This window comes from Meriones unguiculatus, chromosome 12 (assembly GCF_030254825.1).
Source record: "Meriones unguiculatus strain TT.TT164.6M chromosome 12, Bangor_MerUng_6.1, whole genome shotgun sequence".
NCBI classification, from domain to species: domain Eukaryota; kingdom Metazoa; phylum Chordata; class Mammalia; order Rodentia; family Muridae; genus Meriones; species Meriones unguiculatus.
In genome coordinates this window covers 34,265,095-34,286,024 of record NC_083360.1, presented here as the reverse complement: position 1 = coordinate 34,286,024, position 20,930 = coordinate 34,265,095, and the positions used below count along the sequence as shown (strand labels likewise).

The 20,930-nt window shown below is 57.4% G+C and overlaps 1 protein-coding gene across 17 annotated transcripts in view; it reads left to right on the top strand.

Moving 5' to 3' along the window:
* Camk2b (calcium/calmodulin dependent protein kinase II beta) overlaps positions 1-20,930 on the top strand; it is an 87,966-nt gene that overhangs the window by 63,857 nt on the left and 3,179 nt on the right. For 3 of the 17 annotated variants that reach the window (XM_060365633.1, XM_060365629.1, XM_021632685.2), the window contains exons 6-20: positions 2,611-2,683; positions 5,234-5,336; positions 5,411-5,494; positions 5,974-6,068; positions 6,178-6,300; positions 6,623-6,706; positions 7,531-7,573; positions 8,552-8,626; positions 12,986-13,023; positions 13,189-13,260; positions 14,673-14,717; positions 16,041-16,089; positions 17,287-17,400; positions 17,846-17,974; positions 18,902-19,030. In XM_060365633.1, the coding sequence (XP_060221616.1) occupies positions 2,611-2,683; positions 5,234-5,336; positions 5,411-5,494; positions 5,974-6,068; positions 6,178-6,300; positions 6,623-6,706; positions 7,531-7,573; positions 8,552-8,626; positions 12,986-13,023; positions 13,189-13,260; positions 14,673-14,717; positions 16,041-16,089; positions 17,287-17,400; positions 17,846-17,974; positions 18,902-19,030 (1,256 nt within the window). Of the gene's footprint in view, positions 1-2,610; positions 2,684-5,233; positions 5,337-5,410; positions 5,495-5,973; positions 6,069-6,177; positions 6,301-6,622; positions 6,707-7,530; positions 7,574-8,551; positions 8,627-12,982; positions 13,024-13,188; positions 13,261-14,672; positions 14,718-16,040; positions 16,090-17,286; positions 17,401-17,845; positions 17,975-18,901; positions 19,031-20,930 lie in introns of all 17 variants that reach the window. The other 14 variants (XM_060365637.1, XM_021632679.2, XM_060365639.1 and 11 more) reach the window with 11 other exon arrangements.

Sequence of the window (20,930 nt, the reverse complement as noted above, 5' to 3'; positions counted from 1 at the left end):
CCAACATTAACTAGAGTAAAGTGTGTGCTCGGGTTGGGAGGAAGGGCACGAGGGAGGTGGACGGACGCCATCTGGCCAGACACAGTGGGCAGACTCCTGATGCCCAGAGAAAACAAGCAAAGGTGGCTCTTCTGAACCTGTTTCTATCCGAGGAAGGTGGGGGTTCCCTTTAGAGTGCTGCAGGGCTTTTATCCGGGAGCTTTGGAGAAAACTTAGAGGTGACCAAGTCTTCCTACGAAACAAGGAAAACGAAGTTCCAAGCACTGAGACCCATTCTTGTGGGTCTTCGAAGCCAGGCACAGCGGCCTGCCCCCATAGGCCCAGTTACTGTGGTGCTGCCTGCATCCCAGGCAGAGATGCATGGCCAGAGCCTGGCCAGTGTCCACCATGCTGCTTGACGCTGATCCTAGCCACAGAGTGGCTTCTGAACTAAGCAACCACTGAGAAAAGTATTGACTCTGCCTGGGGATGGAGGTAGCCACTGGGCCAGAGCAGTGTGAGGAAAGGCCCCTACAGAGGGTCCCCTGAGTGTCCATTTCCTGGCTGGGTAAGTGCCCTAACCTGCCTTCAGGCTGGTGCCATCACGTTCCCTTACACAGCCGGGCACCACGTTCTCCTGGAGAGCCTTGCCTTGCTGACCAACTTATTCCCGAGTACCAGGGTGTGTGTGGCCTCCGAGGGAAGCTTCCACCTGTGTGAGAACTGAACTATACCAGGAAGGGAAGATCATGGGCCCAGCAGCATGGGCTAGGGCCTTTTGGCCCTGAAAGAGGTCTCTGGTGCTTTTCTGGGGCCCAGAACCACTGAAGGGCACCTCCTCAGGGGGCAGGCCAGCAGAACAAAATGCAGTGCTACACCCGTGCTGAACATGCCATCATGGAGGGTAACGCCACAGGGCTTGGCCTAGAGCCTTGGCTGGACTCAAATGGCCTCTCCAAAGACCAAACTGGGGGAAGCTCACAGAGGAAGGTGTGTGGAGCAGGCTGGGCCCATGCTGGTGGTGTAGGGAGATGGCATTTCCCAATGACCATGGCCAAGCGTAAATCAATCCTTTGGAAGAACATCCCAGACAGAAGAGAAGCCATCCAGGCAGGGCTGTGCAGATCACAGACATGTTAGAGACCTAGAGTCTGTGTCTGTTGTTTTCTCTAAATAGGGCCACAGGGCCTGGCCATCCAGTCTGCATCTGCCAGGGCTGGGGGAACTATTTTGAACGTATAGCTGTGCCCCTGTTAGTTCTGGTGTATGTCGTGGGGGGACTGAGCTCTGCCCACGTGGGTAAGGGATTCTGTGCCCAGTCCTACAGGCCTTGCCATGACTACGTTGACCCCTGACCTGCACGGGACTGAACACCACCCTGGGTGACAAGTGTTTGGCTTTCCTGGGGACCAAAAAAGAAAGAAAGGGTAAGGGATGGTATCAGGCAGACTAGGATGTCATGAGAAATGGCAGTTTCTTATGGCGACAGAGTCCTTCCGAAACCAGCAGAAACAGGAGCTGGGCCAAGGTGGACACTGGGAGGAGGATGTGAAGAAGGGGCCTCAAGGCCCCAGAGCAGGTGAGAGGTGGCAACGTTGTGGGTGGCTGCCTCCTACATACTGGACGTGGTTCTTTCTGAACTCACAAACCCTGAGTTCATATTCATTAGGATGTCCAGGGTGAGCTTTGTGGAGGGAAAACTTGACTATAATTTTCAGTGCAGTGCTGGTCATGTCCATGTATGGCCAAACTTGGGGATGGGGGTGGTATTCGAGAAGGATGGATTCCATACCCTAGGGAAGCCAACCTTTTGCCACCGTGCTGTCCCCTGGGTGTCCCATGAGCCCTGTGCCTGGCTCCCGGGGCTACTGAGGAAGCAGGGGAGTTGAGTGCAGGCTACAGCGCCTCTGTGTACCTGGGGCTGGTAGCCCCGAGTTTGATACGCAGAAGGACAGGGGAAGTTTGAGGCTGGCACTGGTAGATGTCACCAACTAGGAGAGAGCTGGAACAGAAGGGGGGCCCCTGTGCTCAAGCTGTCCCCTGGCTACAGAGGCAGCCTGCCCAGGCCTCCTCGTGTGGCTAAAGCTGGGCTGACGGCCACCCAGGTGCCACACCTCTCAAGATGGAGGCCCACGTGGTAATGCATTGTGTCCACTCCAAAGCAGACAGGCTCATCTACATACTGTGGCACCCACGCTCTTACCTGCTCCACCCTTCCCTGTCTTAGCGTCCCCACCCTTGTCCACAGTGCTGCCCACACCTCTGTAAGATGCCACTGCTGGCATCTCTGCCCACAGCTTAGGGTCAGTTTAGCCTAACTCAGCCTTTAAGGGGTAAGCTGGAAGCCAGAGCATTTCCCTGTGGGTCTGGTTCTGATATCTAAGCAGACCTGGGCCCAGCCTCCCCTGCAGCGCGAGGGCTAGAACAGCTGACCTTGGGGCTGAGGAAGTACTCCCTGTGGCCAGCGTCTCTTTTCCCCACCATTCTCCGCATCCTCCTTGCTTCCCCAAGGCTGGGGACTGACCCCCCAGGTTCCCTACAGCACTGCTGCCTTCCCTGTGCCTCCTGTTGCTGCTCCCCTCCCTGTCCGCCCCAGGACCGCTCCACTAACTAGCCTGCTGTTTGCTACAGTCACTGTATCCAGCAGATCCTGGAGGCCGTTCTCCACTGTCACCAAATGGGGGTCGTCCACAGAGACCTCAAGGTGAGTCTCCACCCTGCTGTGTAACAGGTTCTGACACCCACACCTGCAAACCCTGTAAGGGGAGGTGTGGAGTAAGAGGGAGGTGGGATGTGGACGATTCGTGTGCGTACTCCACGCTTGTGTGAAGGAGTGTGAGTGCATGTGTGTCTGTCTCTGTGCTGGGCCATGTGCATATGTCTGTCCATAGAGGCCTGAGTGCATGTGTAGATGCGCAGCTGGGTGTGGGCATGCATGTGTGTGAGGTGTGGCCGCACACTCACAACCAGGTGCCTTTGTCGCTGAAGGAGCCAGACTTCTAGAGCAGTTAACACATGTACGCTCAGCCTCTCGCTTTCTAGGCTTCTAAGCCTCAGCTCTCCAGGGGGGACATGGGTGATGAGAGCAAGAGTGGTCTGGCTTGGCTAAACTCCTCTCACATCTCTCTTTCCAATCCTCTGATGCCCACAGTTAGACTATGGGCTCCAGGCTAAAATGTGTGGCTAGGTGTGGTGGCTCATCCCTTTAATCTCAGTCCCTGGGAGATTGAGGCAAGAGGCTCAGGAGTTCAAGGTTAGTTTAGGCTTCGCAGCTGTCTGAGGGCAGCCGAGCCTACAGGAGAGCCTTATGAAAAGAGCAATGAATACTAAGAAGACATTTTTTTAATCTCCTTCCTTCTTCCCTGTAATCTCTCCTTTGCCAAGGCCTGGTTCAGCATGTTGCTGAATCCGCCTGATTGGGGACAGTGTAGACGCTAGTCCTGGAGTGAATGTCTTTAATGCCAACCTTCCCCTGGGCGTCAGTGCCGATGGGTAGTCACTCCTTCCCTAGGCCACAGGCGAGGGGCCAGTCTTTGCAGCTTTTCTGGGGAGAGTGTCAACAGAGGAGATCCGCGATGTCCCCTGAATCTCTCCATGGGCCCTTGCTCCCCTGAGTGTCCTGTTCTGTCTTATCTGCGTCAGTCAGGCGCGAGACCCTGAGGTGAGAGGGACCTATGTCATCCCGTTTTATGAGCCGCAGGAGCTCCGTTCCCCGAGAGTTAACGTCAAGGCTGAAGAGGAAGTATGTGCTCCCTCACATCTCCAGTTCTGGGCGAAAGACCTTTCTTTTGAGGGAATAGAATGCCCCTCCTTTCCTGGAGGAAATCCCACTGCTTGGCGAGGCAGATCCAGGGATGGCACGGTGATAGGCTGCTGCCACAGGCCCAAGGCAAGGCAGGAGAGAGCATGGGTCGCTGCTGTGTCTTGGGATGTGGCCGTGAAGGAGCCAGAATGCAGCTCAGCCTCTATGACCAAGTGTTGCCTCCTTCCTCCAAGGCCCCAGGCTGTCTTCCCTTGCACCTTCTAGCCCTCCCCACCCTCACTTTGCCTGACACATCTCCTCCATTGTAACTTCCTTAGGGAAGGGGCGGGGGACTGATTGAAGCCAGAAGTCCTACTGAGGCAGCTACCATCCCTGTTTGTACATTTTCAATGTGGGAGCAGAGAGCTTGGGGCCCCTGCCGTGATCACAGTGGCAAGATGAGGATGGGCACAGCTAAGCGTGACCCCACACCTATCGCCAGGGGGTTGGAGTTCTAGCACATCTGCAGCTCTGGGCTTGCTCACCTTGTGCCCACAGCTGGAGCCCTGGGGAAGCTCCAGCCTGCCCGTGGCCCCAGAGCTCCTGCCTCAGAAAGCCCACATCTTTTTGAGTAGGTGGGGACACTTTGGTTCCGGGAGCCACCGTTAGGCCATGTAAAGTCTCTGAGATGGACAACAAAAGCTGGCCATGTGTCAGTATGTGGTCTGGCTGCAGCATGCCCCCCCCCCCCCCCGGAGGCCCCTGCAAGCTGGAGGTGAGACAGAAAGGCCAGGGGAAGCAATATCGGAGGGGCCTCTCGGGCACTCGACAACCTAGCAGCAGCAGCCTGTCCGGCCACTTCCTCAGGATGAAACCATCGCCCCTCTAGCTGACGCTTCCTTGAAGAAGCTTTCCCCACCTATGGATGCGGACCGAGTGACCCGCACCTCCTCTCTGTCCTCCGGTGTTAGTGCTGACTGGGGCTGGGTGGGACTTGGTGGACAGGCCGTGACTGACAGGTAGCTGCCCTGGGGTGACCCAGATATCATAGGCCCCTGGTGTTCCTCTCTGTCCTGTGGAGGCCACTGCCCAAAGCCCCTGCACTCTCCCCCGTGTCAGAACGCAGCCCCGCAGCCCAGCGCTGAGAACTGTGACGGTTGTCTGTGAGGATGAGCTGCAGCGTTTGTTGCCATTTTAGGAAGTAGGGTAGCCAAGTCCACGCCGAGAGCCAACGTCCCTTTGAGTGGCTGAGGCTGCCACCCTTGTCCCCAGAGAGGACTCGAGCTCGAGGATATAGGTCTAGGACTCACGGCGCCCAAGGACACCTATGTTAGGAGGAGGCTGTGTGCCCGCCCGCCCAGCCAACTGCTGCCACCCCCGTTTTGTTTCCCCATCCCTCACCGCTGCTCGCGGTGTTCACGCCGTGTCCTGATGCGAACGCTGTGTGAGCCCCGTGCGGACGCTGTGTGAGCCCCCTGCGAACGCTGTGTCCTCATGGCTGTCTCCCTGTAGCCTGAGAACCTGCTCCTGGCCAGCAAATGCAAAGGGGCCGCAGTGAAACTGGCGGACTTCGGCCTGGCCATCGAGGTGCAGGGAGACCAGCAGGCATGGTTTGGTGAGTGTCAGGGGGCAGGCAGAGGGTGCTGGCAGCGCCTCACGGTCCTTCATGCTCCCTTCCCCCTTTCACAGGGTTTGCAGGGACGCCAGGCTACCTGTCCCCCGAGGTCCTTCGGAAGGAGGCATACGGCAAACCCGTTGACATCTGGGCGTGTGGTAAGACCAGTGTGGGGGAGGCGGTTGTACGGTGGGTGTGTGGCAGTGTGTTTCTGGGCTTACTCCCCCTGCCCTGGAGTGTTCAGGCTTACCCTGTCCTAGCCAAGTATGCGTGTCAGACGTGCCTTTGGGCGGCCTTAGCAGGAACCTCACGCCCTGACTAGATTACCGGTGTGCCCCAGGCCATTGCGTTTGTCTGCCTGTGCTCGTCGTAGGTCCTTGCCCAGAGCAAGTGGACACAAGGATATAGGGACCAGGGGCTATCACACCACAGGGCCAGGCGGCTCCTTAGCGGGGACCTTCTCTTTCTGGGATACAACAGAGGAGGCTGGCCAGGCTCCCTAGTGAAGTAGCGGGGAGCTGGAGCAGGGATTAGAGGCTGTTTATGCCATTCCCCCCATGGCAGGGAGGGGCAAAGGGAAACTGAGGACTGACCCTGGTGCCCTCCAGGGCTATGCTGCTCACCTCCCCATCCACAGGGGTGATCCTGTATATCCTGCTGGTGGGCTACCCACCTTTCTGGGATGAGGACCAGCACAAGCTGTACCAGCAGATCAAGGCTGGGGCCTATGATGTGAGTGGTCGACGGTGCGGAGGGTGGGGACAGCCACACCCTGGGTCTCCCCTCCTCTCCATGGCCTCTGCCTGGGGAGGTGCTTCATTTCAGCCTTGCCCTTCTGTAGTTCCCATCCCCCGAGTGGGACACCGTTACCCCTGAAGCCAAAAACCTCATCAACCAGATGTTGACCATCAACCCTGCCAAGCGCATCACGGCCCACGAGGCCCTGAAGCACCCATGGGTCTGCGTAAGTCATCCTTGGCAACCTCTAGGGGCCGCTTCCTGGTGGGTATATCCAGAGTCCCCAAGGTGGCCCTGAGGTTCTGATCCTTGTGCCTGACCACTCCTTTGTCCTGTGAAGGACAAGACTTGAACTTGGAAATAAGTGGGGTCGGCAGATGGGAACAAGTGACCTCTCATTGTGGTGGCTGGCAGCACTCAGTGTGTGGGTCCCTAGAGTGCCACTACCCTAAACCTCTCTCCTAAACCTCCTCAGTTTCCCCCCTCTGGGGACAAGGCTGATACTTCTAAAGCTCCTCACTGCCCCGTGACTTCCCTTGTCCCGACAGCAACGCTCCACAGTGGCCTCTATGATGCACAGACAGGAGACTGTGGAATGTCTGAAGAAGTTCAACGCGAGGAGGAAGCTCAAGGTAGGCAGGACTCAGTCCCTGTCCCTGCGTCCCAGCAGGGCCCATGCTGGAAGTGAGAGGGAGTGTCAGCAGGGCCTGCAGAGGAGGCAGGAGAAGCCGCCGAATCCATGCCTGTTTACAAGTCCAGATCCGAGGGTTCCAGATGCTGAGGGGGTCAGAGCTTGGCCCCAGGGGCACAGCTGGCAGCTTCAGCACCCCGAGGGCACAATGAGCACTGGTTCCGGTTTGGTAAAGGGAGAGCAGAAGAAGGTTTCTGGTGGGCCCAGCAGGTTAGGGAGTCAGGTGGACAGGGCTGATCCCGATAGTTGCTGTCCAGTCATGGCCAAAGCTAAGCCTGGGAGCCATTGCTCGAGTGAGTTTCCCTCAAGGCCCTGAGGACAGCCCTGACCGCCCTCGGCCTGTTAGGCAAGTGGTTCCCAACATGTGGAATGGTATGTCCTGCATCTCATTCCTAACAGAACAGAAGCAAAATCCCAGTTATGGAGTAGCAACGAGATAGTTTATGGTTGGGGTCACCACATGTGAGGAACTGTGTTACAGGGTCTCAGCGTTGGGGAGGTTGAGAACCACTATGCTAGAGAAAGGAGGGAGCCAAAGGACCAGAGGAGCTGGCACGGTGGCAGGCCTTCCCACCCATGCCCTCTTCTAAGGAGCTGGGCACCGCGGTTTGTGGGTAGTATGAGCTTCAGCCGTGGGCATGCAGCTTGCGTCAGCGCAGCCGCTAGGGTCTCCATGAGCTTGGAAACTGGGGTCTGAGGCCTTCTGGCTAGAAGCCAGCAGGACACAGACACTAACAGCATGGCCCTGGCTCTCTTTCTCCTCAGGGAGCCATCCTCACCACTATGCTGGCCACACGGAATTTCTCAGGTGAGACATTCTTCTCCAGGGAAGGCACGGCGTTCCAGCGCCACCCTCGTCCTACAGAAAGCCCCTTCCTTCTTCACCAGCCCTCAGCCCCTTTCCTCTAGGCTGGTGAGGGACCAGCTCCTGTCCTCACCTCTAAGATCCACTGCCCAGAAGGCCTTTTGGCTTCCCTCATTGGGTAGCTACTGAAGTCTGCTACTCCCGAGTCCCGCCTCCTCTGTGTTGTTGGGTCTGTGTCCCTCACCTGACACCCCAATGTCTGTGCTGCCAACACCTGGCCTGCCACCTGTATCCATTCAAGCATCTGTTGGGCAGCCCTGTGGCCTCCTTGTCCTCAGTACTCTAAGCATTGTGTTGTGTGTTGGGGATAGCCGAAGTGGCGGGGGGCGGGGCAGGGTGGATGAGATCGAGGTCTGTGCACGGGGTAACTTGTGAGTTCTGGACGGGCCACCTACCCTGGTTCTTCAGGGTGGGTGTGGGAAAATGAAGTCTCAGGGGTCTGTTAGAGACCCTCGGGGCCCACCTGGGGAGCCGTGTTAGCCCCGGTGCCCGGACAGCTACGTCTGTGGCTTCGTCGTCGTCTGACACCGAGTGTGCGAGCGTTCGTGGTCGTCTCTGCTTGTCCGTCTGCATCTGGCGCCCTGCCTCCTGTTACTTTGCTGTGGTGCTGTACTGCCGGGAACGGGCACACGGCCACACCAACACTAATGGGACAGTCCTGTCTGCTGTGTACCCCGCATGCCCCACAGGGCACAGGAAGCCCCACTTTGGGGCGTTCTAAGGAGAAAGGAGGCAAATGCTTTTCGGTGTCCATCGGCCCAATCTTGTTCGACTCTCCCGAGAAAGGGACTCTGGAGCCATCTCCCACCTAAACTTTAACTCTAATCTTCTTCTGCTTCCTTTGTCTCTTCTCTTTCCTCACCTCGCCCCTCCCCACGTCTGTGTCCGCCCCCTTCCTCGTCTCTAACCTGGTGCTAACAGTGGGCAGACAGACCACCGCTCCGGCCACAATGTCCACCGCGGCCTCCGGCGCCACCATGGGGCTGGTGGAACAAGGTAGATGTGTCTTGCCCAGTGTCCACCCGCTCCTGCCCATCCCTCCTGTTGGCATGCAGCCCCCCTGCTGCACGCAGCCACTGGCCAGGCCCCCCCAGCCTCCCCCAGAGGCTGCCAGCCCCCTGGGAGCTCTGCTCCTGCCACCATCACACCCCAGCAGAGGCTCCACCCTCTGGGCAATGAGGCTGCCCCTCACTCACTCTTGTATCTTCATCTGTAAGAGGAGAGGCCACATCAAACCCCAGACACATTTGCCTGAGACCCTTGGTCCTGGACTCTGGAAGTCTGGAGACCCAGTTCCCAATGATCCTGACCTCACAGGAAGCCACTGAGCCTGCTGCTGGAGGTTCTCGGTCCTGGAAGGGGAGCCCTTGGGAGGTAGGGGTATTGTCCCAAGGAGCTGTAGGGCCAAGGTCAGTTCTTCCTTTGGAACAAATTGATCTGGTGGTCTCTGCTACAGAGTTCCCCCGAGGGAAAGTGTGGGTGGTGTCAGGAGCTGAAGGGTTCGTTCTGAAGACCCTTGTTTGAAAGGTGGCCTCTCTCTGTCAGCCTGTTCCTTTGGATGGTCCTGGGACCCTCTGAGGATTAAGTAACCCAGAGCTCTCATCCTAAGCTCCATGGCCACCATTCAGACTGAGAGCTGGCTAGCACGAGGTTAAAGCAGCCACTGGGGACACAGGCTCAAGCCAAGCTTCAGTTTCTCCCACAGCCTTCATGTCAGCTGAGGACAGAGCACAGGGCTCACAGTCTGAGGTCCAGCCCTCTCCACATACCTCCCTGGATCCACCTCATAACACCTCCAGGGCCACAGCAATGCTTTAGCCAGCTAGAGGATCCTTCTCCTGGGGCCTGCTCATCTTAGGCAGGTCTGTTGTGCCCACAGGGGCACAGTGTAGACTGCCCCAAATCCACATTATATAGCCTTTTTGAAACCTATGAGGGGCTAGGTTTATTAAAAAAAAAAATAAGAAAAAGAAATAAAGCTAGTGGCTGCCAGGGAGGCCTTGTTGCCAGGGAAAAGCGGTATGAGACAAGTCACCTCTGAGCCATGCTCTGCCCAAGATTTCCACTGCAATGCTCGCCCGCCTGCAAGTGAGCGAGGGCAACCTTGCATGAGGCTGCCTGCATGCTGTGGCTCTGTCCCAGGTGCTAAGGGTCCCTCGATTCTGGAGGGAGGTCAGTGCATGTCATCAAAGCTCAGCATGGCTGTCCATAGTGACAAGGCAGTGGGTGAGGCAGAGCTGAGGGTCCCAGCTGCTCCATCGGGTTGGCCCAGCCCAACCACACACTAAGGCACGTGTTGGGGGGGGTCTCCCTTCTCCATGATGCTGTCAGACATTCCAGTGTGGCAGAGCACCTTGGGCGGCAGGAAGACCCTTGCTGTGGTGTGTGTCGCAGTCTGGCTTCGGTCATCCCTCCCACACTGAGCAGATATGCGCAATAAGGTGCCTTGAGACCATCAGGCTGGCTGTGGGTTGGAAGTAATTGCTTGACCTGAGGCCTGGGAATGGAAAAATGACCTCCGGAGTTGGGGCACAGGTCTGAAGAGCCCCGACTCTAGGTATCTGGAATCCCATGGTTGTTTAGTCTGCTTCTGGCTCCGCTGCATCTATTAAATCCTTTTGACTTGAGACACCGCCAGTGTGGCCCCTCTGCCTCTGGACCGTGGTGTGAGTGGAGTGTGCGGGTTCCTGGCCACAGTGAATGCTGGACAGATGTGAATGCTGGAGAAACACAGCCCCCAGAGCCCCCAGGAAGCATATGGCCAGAGCTCCTGCAATCATGGAGGCTGGCCCATGCACCCCCATGTGTCTAGTGCACCCTTGGGCTGCTGGTGAAAGGGGCAGGAAGGATGCTGAAATGACACTGATGTCTGCCTAGGTTTTCTAGGCCTGGACCATAGACATGGCTCATCCAGGTCCAAGCATGCTGTCGTAGGCCTAGAGTCGCCTATTCACATCCCTAAATATAAACCCTGTCCTCTTCCCAATAGCGCAGCTCAGAACTGTGGTTTTGATAGACTTAGGGACTTAAATGGAACCCTTTTGAGATCAAGGACAGTCCTGGGGTTTCTACGGGCCTGACCCTTCCAGGGTGTCTTTCTCCTCCAGAACCCCTCAAAGATGTCTGAGGGCGCTGCAACACCACAACTAAGTCTCAGACCAATATTGAGACCTTCGCCGGTTCCAATTCAGAATCCATCAGGGGACATGCTAGATTGGCTGAATGGTCTGCTGGGGGGTGGGCTCAAGCCCGCCTTCTGCAAGCGGCCTGTTGAAATTGCCACCTCTTAGAAATGCTTCTCTTCCTCTGCCGCCTGGAAAGCCAAAACAAGTATGGTCAAGATAGACTGTGTTACTTCCTGGGGATGGTCAAGATAGACTGTCTTACTTCCTAGGGCTCCTGGGAGGATCCCGTCTTCCAGCTGTGTCAGGCCCAAGTCTCTGGTAGAGGGCAGGTACCAGGCGGCAGCCTTAGCAGTTCCAGAGCCAGCACTCATGCCAAGGAGGCCCATGTTGCTGGTGCAGTGTCTCGAGGGGCGACCCATGGGGAAAGATGGAGGAGAGAAAGGACAGAACTCACGGACAAGGAGGAAAGCTATGCCTGGTCAACACTGGCCTGTCTCTAACTCCAGGGAGTCTAGCCTCAGTATCAGAGGTCTTTCACAGTCTGCTCTCTAGAGAAATGATAGGTCAGCACTTCTAGCCCTGAGGCTACCCTGGTCTCAAAGGTTTAGGGAGCCCAAGGCCTGAAGATGATGTGAAGGGCAGATTCACCTCACAGAGACCTGCTTGTAACAGAATTTTTGAGACAAGTACCAAAATCCTGAGTGGGGAAAGCTGTCAGAAACCAGGGCCCACCACAGCGGTGCTCCAAAAGCCCTTCAGGTTCAGATAATTTGTGGCTTCAGGGAGTCATGTCCCCATGTCCCAGCATACAGATCCTGGGAGGGCTCAGACTGCATCACCTGGCTAGGGACGGAGGTGGTCAGTAGGCAGCAGTGGGGCCCGGGTCTAGTCTCTGAAAAGAACCACCTCAGAGCTGTGGGCAGATACAGAACCCTTCAGGGTTCTTACTCAAGAAGGCTGTGGCCTATGCGTTTGCATTTCTGACCACAGCAGAGGTGTCACTGCTGTGACAGATGACCACGTTTGACTGTGGTACAGCCCCGAGGACTAAATATGCTGTCCCCAAGTCCCCATGCCTGCTGTAGGCAGCATAGGTTCTCCTCTAGTAGGCAGGACAGCCTGAGGTCAGGTATGGCCATCCAGTGTCTAGCTGTACAGGATGTGTGGGTAAGGGCCCTGGGGACAGGTGACTGCGCATCCCTCCATGCTCCTCGTGCTGTACCAGCTGTGGCTGTCTCTAACCCGCTGTGTTGGCCACGTGGCCACTTGGCTCTTCTTGGGGGAGCACTGGGCCAGGACAGGCTGGCTTTGCTGCCCTGCGTGGGGCCTTTCTAAACCAACACAAATCTTGTTTTCTCTCTCCTCCTCTCCTCCTTCCTCACTCCCTCCTCTCATCTTTCCTTTCCTATAAGGTAAGCTGACTTTCTCTCTCGCTCTCTATTTTTGTGGTTTTAATTCGGTAGTTAAAACTCTAAGCTCTGCTCCAGACGGTGCAAGTCCTGGGGGTGAAGGGTGGGGCAAAGGCAGGACCGTCCTGATCCATGAGGGGAGTGTTGGAACCAAGGGTTCCATTTGCTGGGCCCAGGTGTCTGCCAGGGCTTGTGGGCAAAGGGGCTGGTGTTGGCCCCAGTCATAGCCACCAAGAAGTGGTTCCATGCAAGGGCTGTTGGGGCATTCAAAGGGAGGACAGGGAGGCCAAGTGGTGTAGCCCTGGTACAGAAGTTTGTTGCCCATCAGAAGGTGGAGGGGCGGGGGCTGGGACGAGCCCTTTGGTGTGACAGCCGGCTTTGGCTCACCGTCCTAGGACTGCAGAGGGCAGGGCCAGGTTGAGCATGTTTTTCCCTTTGCATCCTGATGCCTACCAGTCCTGACCCGGAGCTATCCCGGGAAGTGGGGGGTCAGACCATCCTGCCTGCCTTTCGGGAGTCATAGACACAGGACAAGGAGGCTCCTGAGAACCTTGCAAAGAGCTCCAGAATCAGTGGAGATGCTTCAGGAGGGTGGTTCTGGATGAGGCTCCTCAGGCAGCTTGGCTCAGCAACCCTAGAGGTTCAGCTGCTGCTAGGGCCAGACGCCTAGGCCACATCTGCCTCTGGCCTCAGGCTATCGGACCTCAGGTCCTGGGCTCTACTCCTGGAGCAAGGGAAGGGTGGGGGAGGGAAAGGGAGGGGATTACAGTGACCCTAGGCCCTAAGAACTCACTATCCCTCCTTCCTTCCCAATGCAGCAGCCAAGAGTTTACTCAACAAGAAAGCAGATGGAGTCAAGGTGAGGCACCAGCTGAGCCCTTTGTGGGGTACAGGATACCAGAACCTGCAGCTCTGCTGCTGACCCCAAGGTTCTAGCTTGAGAGATCTGGCCATGGCCCAACAGATACTGAAGCGGGGAGGGTACCCTTTCTTCCCTAACAACTCTTTATCCTTCTCTCCACAGCCCCAGACAAACAGCACCAAAAACAGCTCGGCCATCACCAGCCCCAAAGGATCCCTCCCTCCTGCCGCCCTGGTACTGAGCCCCCGCCCCTGCCTCATCTCTCTGTCAGAGAGACCCTGCAAGGCAGGGTCTGGTGAGACTCTGCCCGTCTCTGACCAAACCAGTCCCAGGTGGAGACAGAGTGGATTGGCATGGCACCGGGGGAGGGGGTGAACCTTAAGAGGAAAGGCCACTGTCAGGAGCCCCAGACCAGGCAGGTGCAAGATTGCTTGGTGAGCCCTTCCTTGGGACCCTTGAGGTGCCCAGGTGCTGGAGAGGGACACGGCTTTCCAACTGTGGTGACCTCTGGACCACCTTGCCTCAAGAAGCTCTAGCGAGAGGCAGTCAGGGTGCCAGTGAGGGAGGCCAGCGGCTTGCTGTGGAGCTCTGTCCCCTTCAAGGACCTCACCTCGTACACCAACCCAGCTAGGGGTGCCCAGGCTGGGCTCCTCGGGGATGGTACTCTGGAGTGATACATCCCGAGTCTAATGGGGACCATGGCAACGTTTTGGGGGAGGTGCATGGTAGAAGGAGCGGTAGGCTTACCCATCTGTGACTTCTCACCGAAGCCATGTACCATGATGGTCTGTGGGTCACAGAAAGGGAAGCTTGGGGCACCCCCTGCTGAGGAGGGCTACGGGTACCCGTGATACCCCTATCATATCTTCTTGTTCCTTGGGAAGGTCCTGGGTCCCCTGCCCTGGGTGACTCTTGTTCAGGTGGCCTCACAGCTGGGCGTCACAGGCACGTGGAGTTGTGTTCTCAGGCACCAGCCTTCTGCACTGTGGGTCTCAGGAGTTTGCTCTCCCGCACAGTCTGGAGTTTGCTGGTAGTTTGCTGGGCATCCCCCACGGGCCCTAGGGAGGTGTCCCCCACAGGAAATCTGGCTTTGTCAAGTCAGGGAGCACAGAAGAAATCTGTCCTGGCTAGAGTCGGAGAGTTTCTCAGGGCAGTGGGGCTATGGCAGGAGGGTGCCAGGCGTCAGCTCACCCCGGCCTCACAGCCAGCCCCACCTTGGACCCCGCCCATCCCATATGCCACCCCAAACCCCACAACATCTCCAGTCCTGTGCCTACCCCCATGCTGGGGCAGGAGGTGGGAAGAACTCCCAGAAGCAGAGCCCACACACACCTACAGTTTTTATGCAGCCCATGGACTCCATCTTTCCTGGCCTCTGGCCTGGGCAGATCTGCTGGTTCCATCACGTTGGGCCTACTCTACACCCACCCAGGGCCATTGCTGACCACCTGCCGCCTCCATCCCTACTGGGCCATCTTGCTGACCGCCTGCCGCCTCCATCCCTGTCCCTCTGCTGTACACTCTCTCTGGGCAGGCCCTGGTGGCTGCCCACTCACTCCTCTGGCTCCCTAGCTCCCTATCCTCTGCTTCCTTCTTTCTCACTCTCCCTCTCTTTCTCTCCTTCCTCTGTCTGCCGCCCTCTATAGGAGCCTCAAACCACCGTTATCCATAACCCAGTGGACGGGATTAAGGTACTATCACCACCTCACTCCTCACCCTTTCCTTGGGCAGGAGGTATGGGCCCAGGAGGAGGGTGTGGACGGTGACCTGGGAGAAGCATTTGTGCCCATGATAGAGAGCAGATGTGTAGTGACCTGACCCCAAAGGTAGGGCAGAGCCCACAAGCCTACCCGCCTAGGGCCATGGCAGACACAATGACTCCGCTGAAGAGAGCTCACGCCGCTGTCTGTGTTGCCCCTCCCCTCGGCTGGCTCTCAGCAGGCTTCAAGAGTGCTACCTGCTGCAGGCCTTGGGGCCAGTCTGCCTCCCAGGAGCCTCGTCCCTGCTCCGTGACCATTCTCCACCTCCACCCCCCTGGTGTGGCCCCAGTGCTTCCTGCTCCTCTCTGCTCTGCCATCTGCTCCCATCACATCGGCATCATCACCTGGGGCCGGGAGGGGCTGGCTTTCTGTGAGGTGGGAGAGATGGGCAGGTGTTGGAACCGTTTACAATACAGCAACTGTGCCGGGCTGGCAGGTCAGACTTATACCCAGGCCTGGGCTCCCTAGTGATCTGACAAATTGACACAGTGGGTACTCAACTTCCTTTGGCTAGAACCTGCACCTGGCCCTTCTCCATGCCAGGGACCAAGGGCAGCTCTAAGCACCTAATATGTGGTTTCCTCCCACCTGAGTGACTGGTACCCTTTGGGTCCTCTTGTCAAGTGAGGTCATACTCCCCTCTGAGGGACTACTAGCCAACCTTCTGAACCAGGGTAAGGCCTGGCCTTATATCTGGAGGGCCCCAGTTTTGGCCCAGATCCAAGTTCAGTCAGCATCCTTCCCAAAGACCTGTGAGAGGTTTCTTTGGCTTTCTGGGAACATGTTGCCACAGGACTCCTCAGCAGTCAGCCGCCAGCTTGGAGGTGGTAGAAGCTGGGTCTTGCTGAAGTTGCAGGCTCAGGAGGCAGTGGCATCAGGGGTCTCCTCTCTTCTGGGGGAAGGGGTCCCTCGCCTAAGAGCTGCTAACCAAGTCTGCCCACCGCCCAGGTTTCCAGACCTTCCCTCACTAAAAGTCAGTCAAGTCTCTTGTTCTCCCATCTTGGGATTTCACATGGCCTTTTCTCTCAGAGTCTCTGAGGGAAGGCGAAGTCGAGGTCCTGGCTGTTGGAGATGTGGTAGCCTGCAGGGGTGCAGGGGACAGAATGAGCCCTGGGGTTGGAGCCCTCTTAAGGACATACAGAGCTAGAGCTTTCTCCCCAGCCACTGCCCCCTGAGGATTTCCTTCAGGGTGGGGCTGTCTCCTGACCCAGGTCTTTGACCACATCCTGACCCCTGTCTCCTCTGTTTCCTCAGGAGTCCTCCGACAGCACCAACACAACCATAGAGGATGAAGATGCCAAAGGTACCTTCACAGAGGCCTTGCCTGGCCATGTTGGGCTGGCGTTGGCAGTGGGTGGGCCTTCTGTGGCATCTCCGGCCCTGCTGTGCAGGTGATGCTACAAAGATTCAGGGCCCTGGTGTCGGGGCCTGACTGGTGTGAGTCAAAGCATGTTTGGGATGCCATGGCTGGGGTATCTCAGGACTAGTGAGCATGTGAGGAGGCCACAGTTCTCCATTCTTAGAGCCAGGGATTCGGTTTTTCTGGGGTGTGAAGTACATGGGTGAAACCAGATCAGGATACTGTTCCTCTCTTAAAGTTCCTAAGCTCTGATTCTGTCCAGCTTGCTCGTGATGAGTGGCCGGGTGGCTGAACAATTTTGTTTCCTTTGATGACTCAGGAGCTCCCTCCTGAGGTGGGCTTCGGTACCACACCCTGAGCCCTGTCCGTGATGTGTGTTCTCACAGATGACCCTAGGACACCTGCCATCAGTGAGTGGGCCTTCCAGCCTCTCCCACTTTCTCTGCCTCCCTGGGATGAGGTCTGACCACTTCAAGCTGCCTTTAGGATGGCCCTGGGAATCAGACAGCTTACCAGTTAGTTGCCTTGCTGTCCCCAAGAGGCCTCCACACTCCAGAGTGGAAATAAGCACAGGACACTGGTCCTTGCACTTAGGAGAGTACGCTTCCCTATAAGCTGAAGCAGACCCCAGAGTGAGCAGCATGGGTGGTACCCATACCTCACTGTCAAAGGTTCTAGCCTTGAGCTGGCCAGCGGGACACTGAGCTGTAAAGGAGATGGCTAGGCCTCAGGTTGGCAAGGGGACAGGAACAGCAGGCCAGCAGCAGATGAAGCTAAGAGTCAAGGCAGGACACGAGGTAGGGGAAACCTTGGGAATGAAGAGCAGGGGCACTCTTACCTCAGCCATATACTGGAGCTTGGGCAGGGCAGTTCTCAAGCCATCATGCTCAGTGAGGACCACTCTAAAACCCTAGCCTAGTCTTTGCAGAGCCTGGCACGGGCCCACAAAAATGAGCCCTCCCTCCTAACGCCTATGGGTGCTCCTGAGAGTGACCGTTTCACCTCTGTCCTCTAGGTCCCCAGCAATGACCTGGGATTCTATACCTGGAACCTTTCCCACTGTCCTGTGCCTATTGGCTCTTTCTGCCACTTTCTGTCTCGAGTGTCTACCATGTACTGCTTGCTTCTGTTCTGCCTCAGCCCCCAGGGTCCCTGATGTCCTGAGCTTGGTGAGGAGGGGCTCAGGAGCCCCAGAAGCCGAGGGCCCCCTGTCCTGCCCATCTCCAGTTCCCATTAGTCCCCTTCCGGCCCCGTGTAAGTAGCCTGGGCCCCGCTGCTGTGGGGATGACTTTGAAGGGCCTGGCAACTCCCTGATGGGACATTCAAGAGCCAAGGACTGGCCAGGCCTGGATTCCTGGCCCTGGCTCTATCCTCACACAACCCTCAGACTGGGACTCCCCTCTGCCCAGTCTCAGGCTGCTATTGGTCTGTGAGAATGCTGTCCTGGCCTATTTTCCTGTTCATTAGACAGTCTCTGAAGGATTTGGCCTTGACCTCTAGGGCCTCCACGGCCCACCCAAACCTCCCTCTACCCTACCTCTAGAGGCGTCTTGCTTCTGAGCCTGGCACCAAATAGGAAGCCAGGTCCCAGATTCCCTTGTGGTAAGAACAGGGACCCTCCTTCCGCCTGTCCTGTCAATTCTGTCGTCTCTTCATATGTCTGTCTGCCTTGTGTTCATGTGTGTCTGTTCCGCCCCAGCCCCCAGGATCTCTGACATCCTGAACTCAGTGAGAAGGGGCTGTGGAACCCCAGAAGCCGAGGGACCCCTCTCAGTGGGGCCCCCACCCTGCTTGTCTCCGGGTCTCCTAGGCCCCCTGCCCACCCCATGTAAGTAGTAGCCCCCAGGCTTGCTGCCTCTGCTACCGAGGGCTCGCTGAGAATGGCCAGCACCAGCTTCCTGCACCTGCCATGCACGGCCAAGCTCCCCCGGACCAGGATGCCTGACAGGTGTCTGGTCCGGCTGGCCTTGTTCAAGGCACATTCGCTAACACAGCTGGGCAGCTAACTGGCTTCTCCTTCTGGGCCCAGTGCCTCTGACTCATCTCCTACCCCTACTTTTTCCCTGCACGCCACTCACCTCACTTCATCTCAGGCCGGCCCCTGGGTAAGAATTAGCTGGTGCCCCTCAGCCCATCTCTGCCAAGAATTTTCTAGCCTCACCAGCATCACCCAAACCCTACCCTGCCCTGGTCACAGTGCCCCAGAGCCTGTCTCCAGAGCAGCCCTTGGTTCTTCATATGCCCTATCCCTGAACACCATTCACCTCACCAAGGCAGGGGAGGTCAAAGAAGGTGCCAGAGTGGGAACCCCAGGCAGGGCCAAGTAGATAGGAGACCTTCGGGAGGAAAGAAGCCTGGTCTTCCACTGGCCTGGGCTACCCAAATGAGCCAAGACAGTGCTTCCTTCCGAACATCCCTCCTCCCCTCTGTCCACCCCTCTACCCACCTGTCAGTCATTTGTAGTGATAGCCTCTGGCTTCTTTGGGGCCAGGTCGTCTCTCCTCGGAGGGCGTCCTCTGCCCTCGGTGGCTTCCGTCTCAGCACACTAGAGCAGACAAAAGCCCCTGCGGTCCGGCTGCCTCCTTCTACAGCGTTTACGTCCCCACATCCCACTCTGACCTCCCCCATTTCCTGTGTCCCTGTGACTCCTGGTGCCCTCGCATCTCCCCACTATGTGGCTTGGCTCTCTCGGTCTGTAGGCTCCCTTCCCGCATGTTCTGCCCACCTGTATTCATGTGTGTCTGTTCTGCCCCAGCCCCCAGGATTTCTGACATCCTCAACTCAGTGAGGCGGGGCTCAGGGACCCCAGAAGCTGAGGGCCTCCCACCAGTGGGCCCCCCACCCTGCCCATCTCCGACTCTCCCTGGCCCCTTGCCCGCCCCATGTAAGTAGCCTTTTAAGCGGCCCCTGACGGCTCTGTGGAGGGGCAGACCCCCATCATGGTGCATGGCCAGCCTGACTCTGGGAATAAGCAGCTTGTGGAGTTGTAGTGGGTCCCGGAATCTGTTAGGTCACGGGAAAATAGCCAAACGGGTGAAGAAGCGGGCTTCCGTAAATGCAGATTTCGGTCTTGCCGCGTGTGAGTTTGTGTGCGAGCTCATGCATGTGGGAAGGCTCTCCAAAAACTTCACTGACCTGGAGTCCTTGCTACCATGCGGCGAGCCACCAGATTCTGACAGGAGGAGGTGGCGAGCAAGGTGCCCACCAGTGCACGAGGAACCCCTGAGAAAGGGCTGCCTTCCTGGATAACATGACAGGAGAAGAAACGCCTGGGAATTCTGTGGTGCTGGCGGCCAGGCTGGCCGGTGGGGGCGGGGCAGCCAGGGCTAAGGACGAGTTAGGGAGAGAAGCACAGGCAGGTGGCTCTTCAGCCTGCCTGCCGACTGTCCGCCAGTATCACTTACAGGGATGGATGACATCCAGGGCTGCAGCCACCGCTGCCCCCGCCTCCAGGGAGATACAGGGCTGGGGGTGGCGCTGACATGCCTTCAGAGAAGAGGGTGCCGGGCCAGGGCCTTGGCATGGCGGGGCAGTGGCTGGGTGAGTAGCTGGAAGAGGTGGGCTTGGGGTGTCCTATCCCTATCACCTCCACCTGTTAGGTCAGGGTGGGAAAGAGTGGCAGGAAGCCAGAACAGAGACAAGGTCATAGTGGCCTACAAGGGTGGGCATCCACAGTTTGCAGGGTTGTTTTTTTTTGGGGGGGTGTAACAGATCCATGCTGCCTAAGGGGGCAGAGGGGGGATCAGAAGTGAGGTTATTTCTGGTGACGGGTTAAGGGGACAGGGTCGTGGCATATGGCAGTCGGTACTCACAAAGCATGGACGAGGTGCTCACTGCTGGTGGGTGCAAGACAGCTTCTGCCCTGTCTGGGGGCTCTCTCATCTGACCTCAAGGGGGGTCAGTCTGGGACGCGATCAGTCCTAGGGGTCCGTGCAATGGCCAGGTGGTTGCTCCCGTCTGTGGGCCAGGTCTGCGGGGAGCACTCAGCAATCACTTTAGAGGCTAAGATGCTGATCTGCCCTTGTAGGGTCTGTGCTGAGTCCTTTGTAGGTAGCGCTGGGGAAGTGGGTCCTTTGTGAGGGGGTGGTGAAGGGTTGGATGGTGGCATCTGGCCATCCTGTCAGGGGCTGGGCAGAGGGGGAAATAAAGGCATTCAGTAAAATGGAGGGAAATGTGGATGATAGTCAGATGGTTTTGGGTCCCTCTTTCTTGGGAAGGCGACAGCCCATCAACTAGGTTATATGTTTCTTCAGGCTCCAGCCCCTCCCCACCCAGTGCTCTCTGTTCCCCAGGCCTCACTTCCTAATCAGGGATTACACAGGATTCAGGCTGATCCTGGCTGATCCCTTAGTCAGCTGCCCTGCCTGACAGCTGTGAGGGTGGGGGCTTTGGGCTGGTGGGAGGGACACAAACCTTCCCTGGTCCCATCCAGAAACTGCCAGCCTCCTTAGGCTCCTTGGTTTCCCAAGCCAGAAGGAGCTGTGGATGGAGTGATTCTCCCATGCTGGGCCCCAGCCAGACCCTGCCCACCTCTCTGGCTTCTTCCTTGGACTTGCAGGGTATGGAGCAGCTTGTCCTTGGTCTCAGGCTTCTCCACCTCAGTTGTCCATGAGTGCAGGGATTCTTCATCCCTCCCTCACGTTTGATTCCCACTGGTGTCTGGGCAACAGCCATTCTGCAGGTCAGGAGGGGTCCAGGTCCCATTCATAGGAAGCCTCAGCTCCCCTAGCTGACAAATGGGCCAGTGGCTCTCACAAGAACACTGTTCCCAAACTCTAGCACAG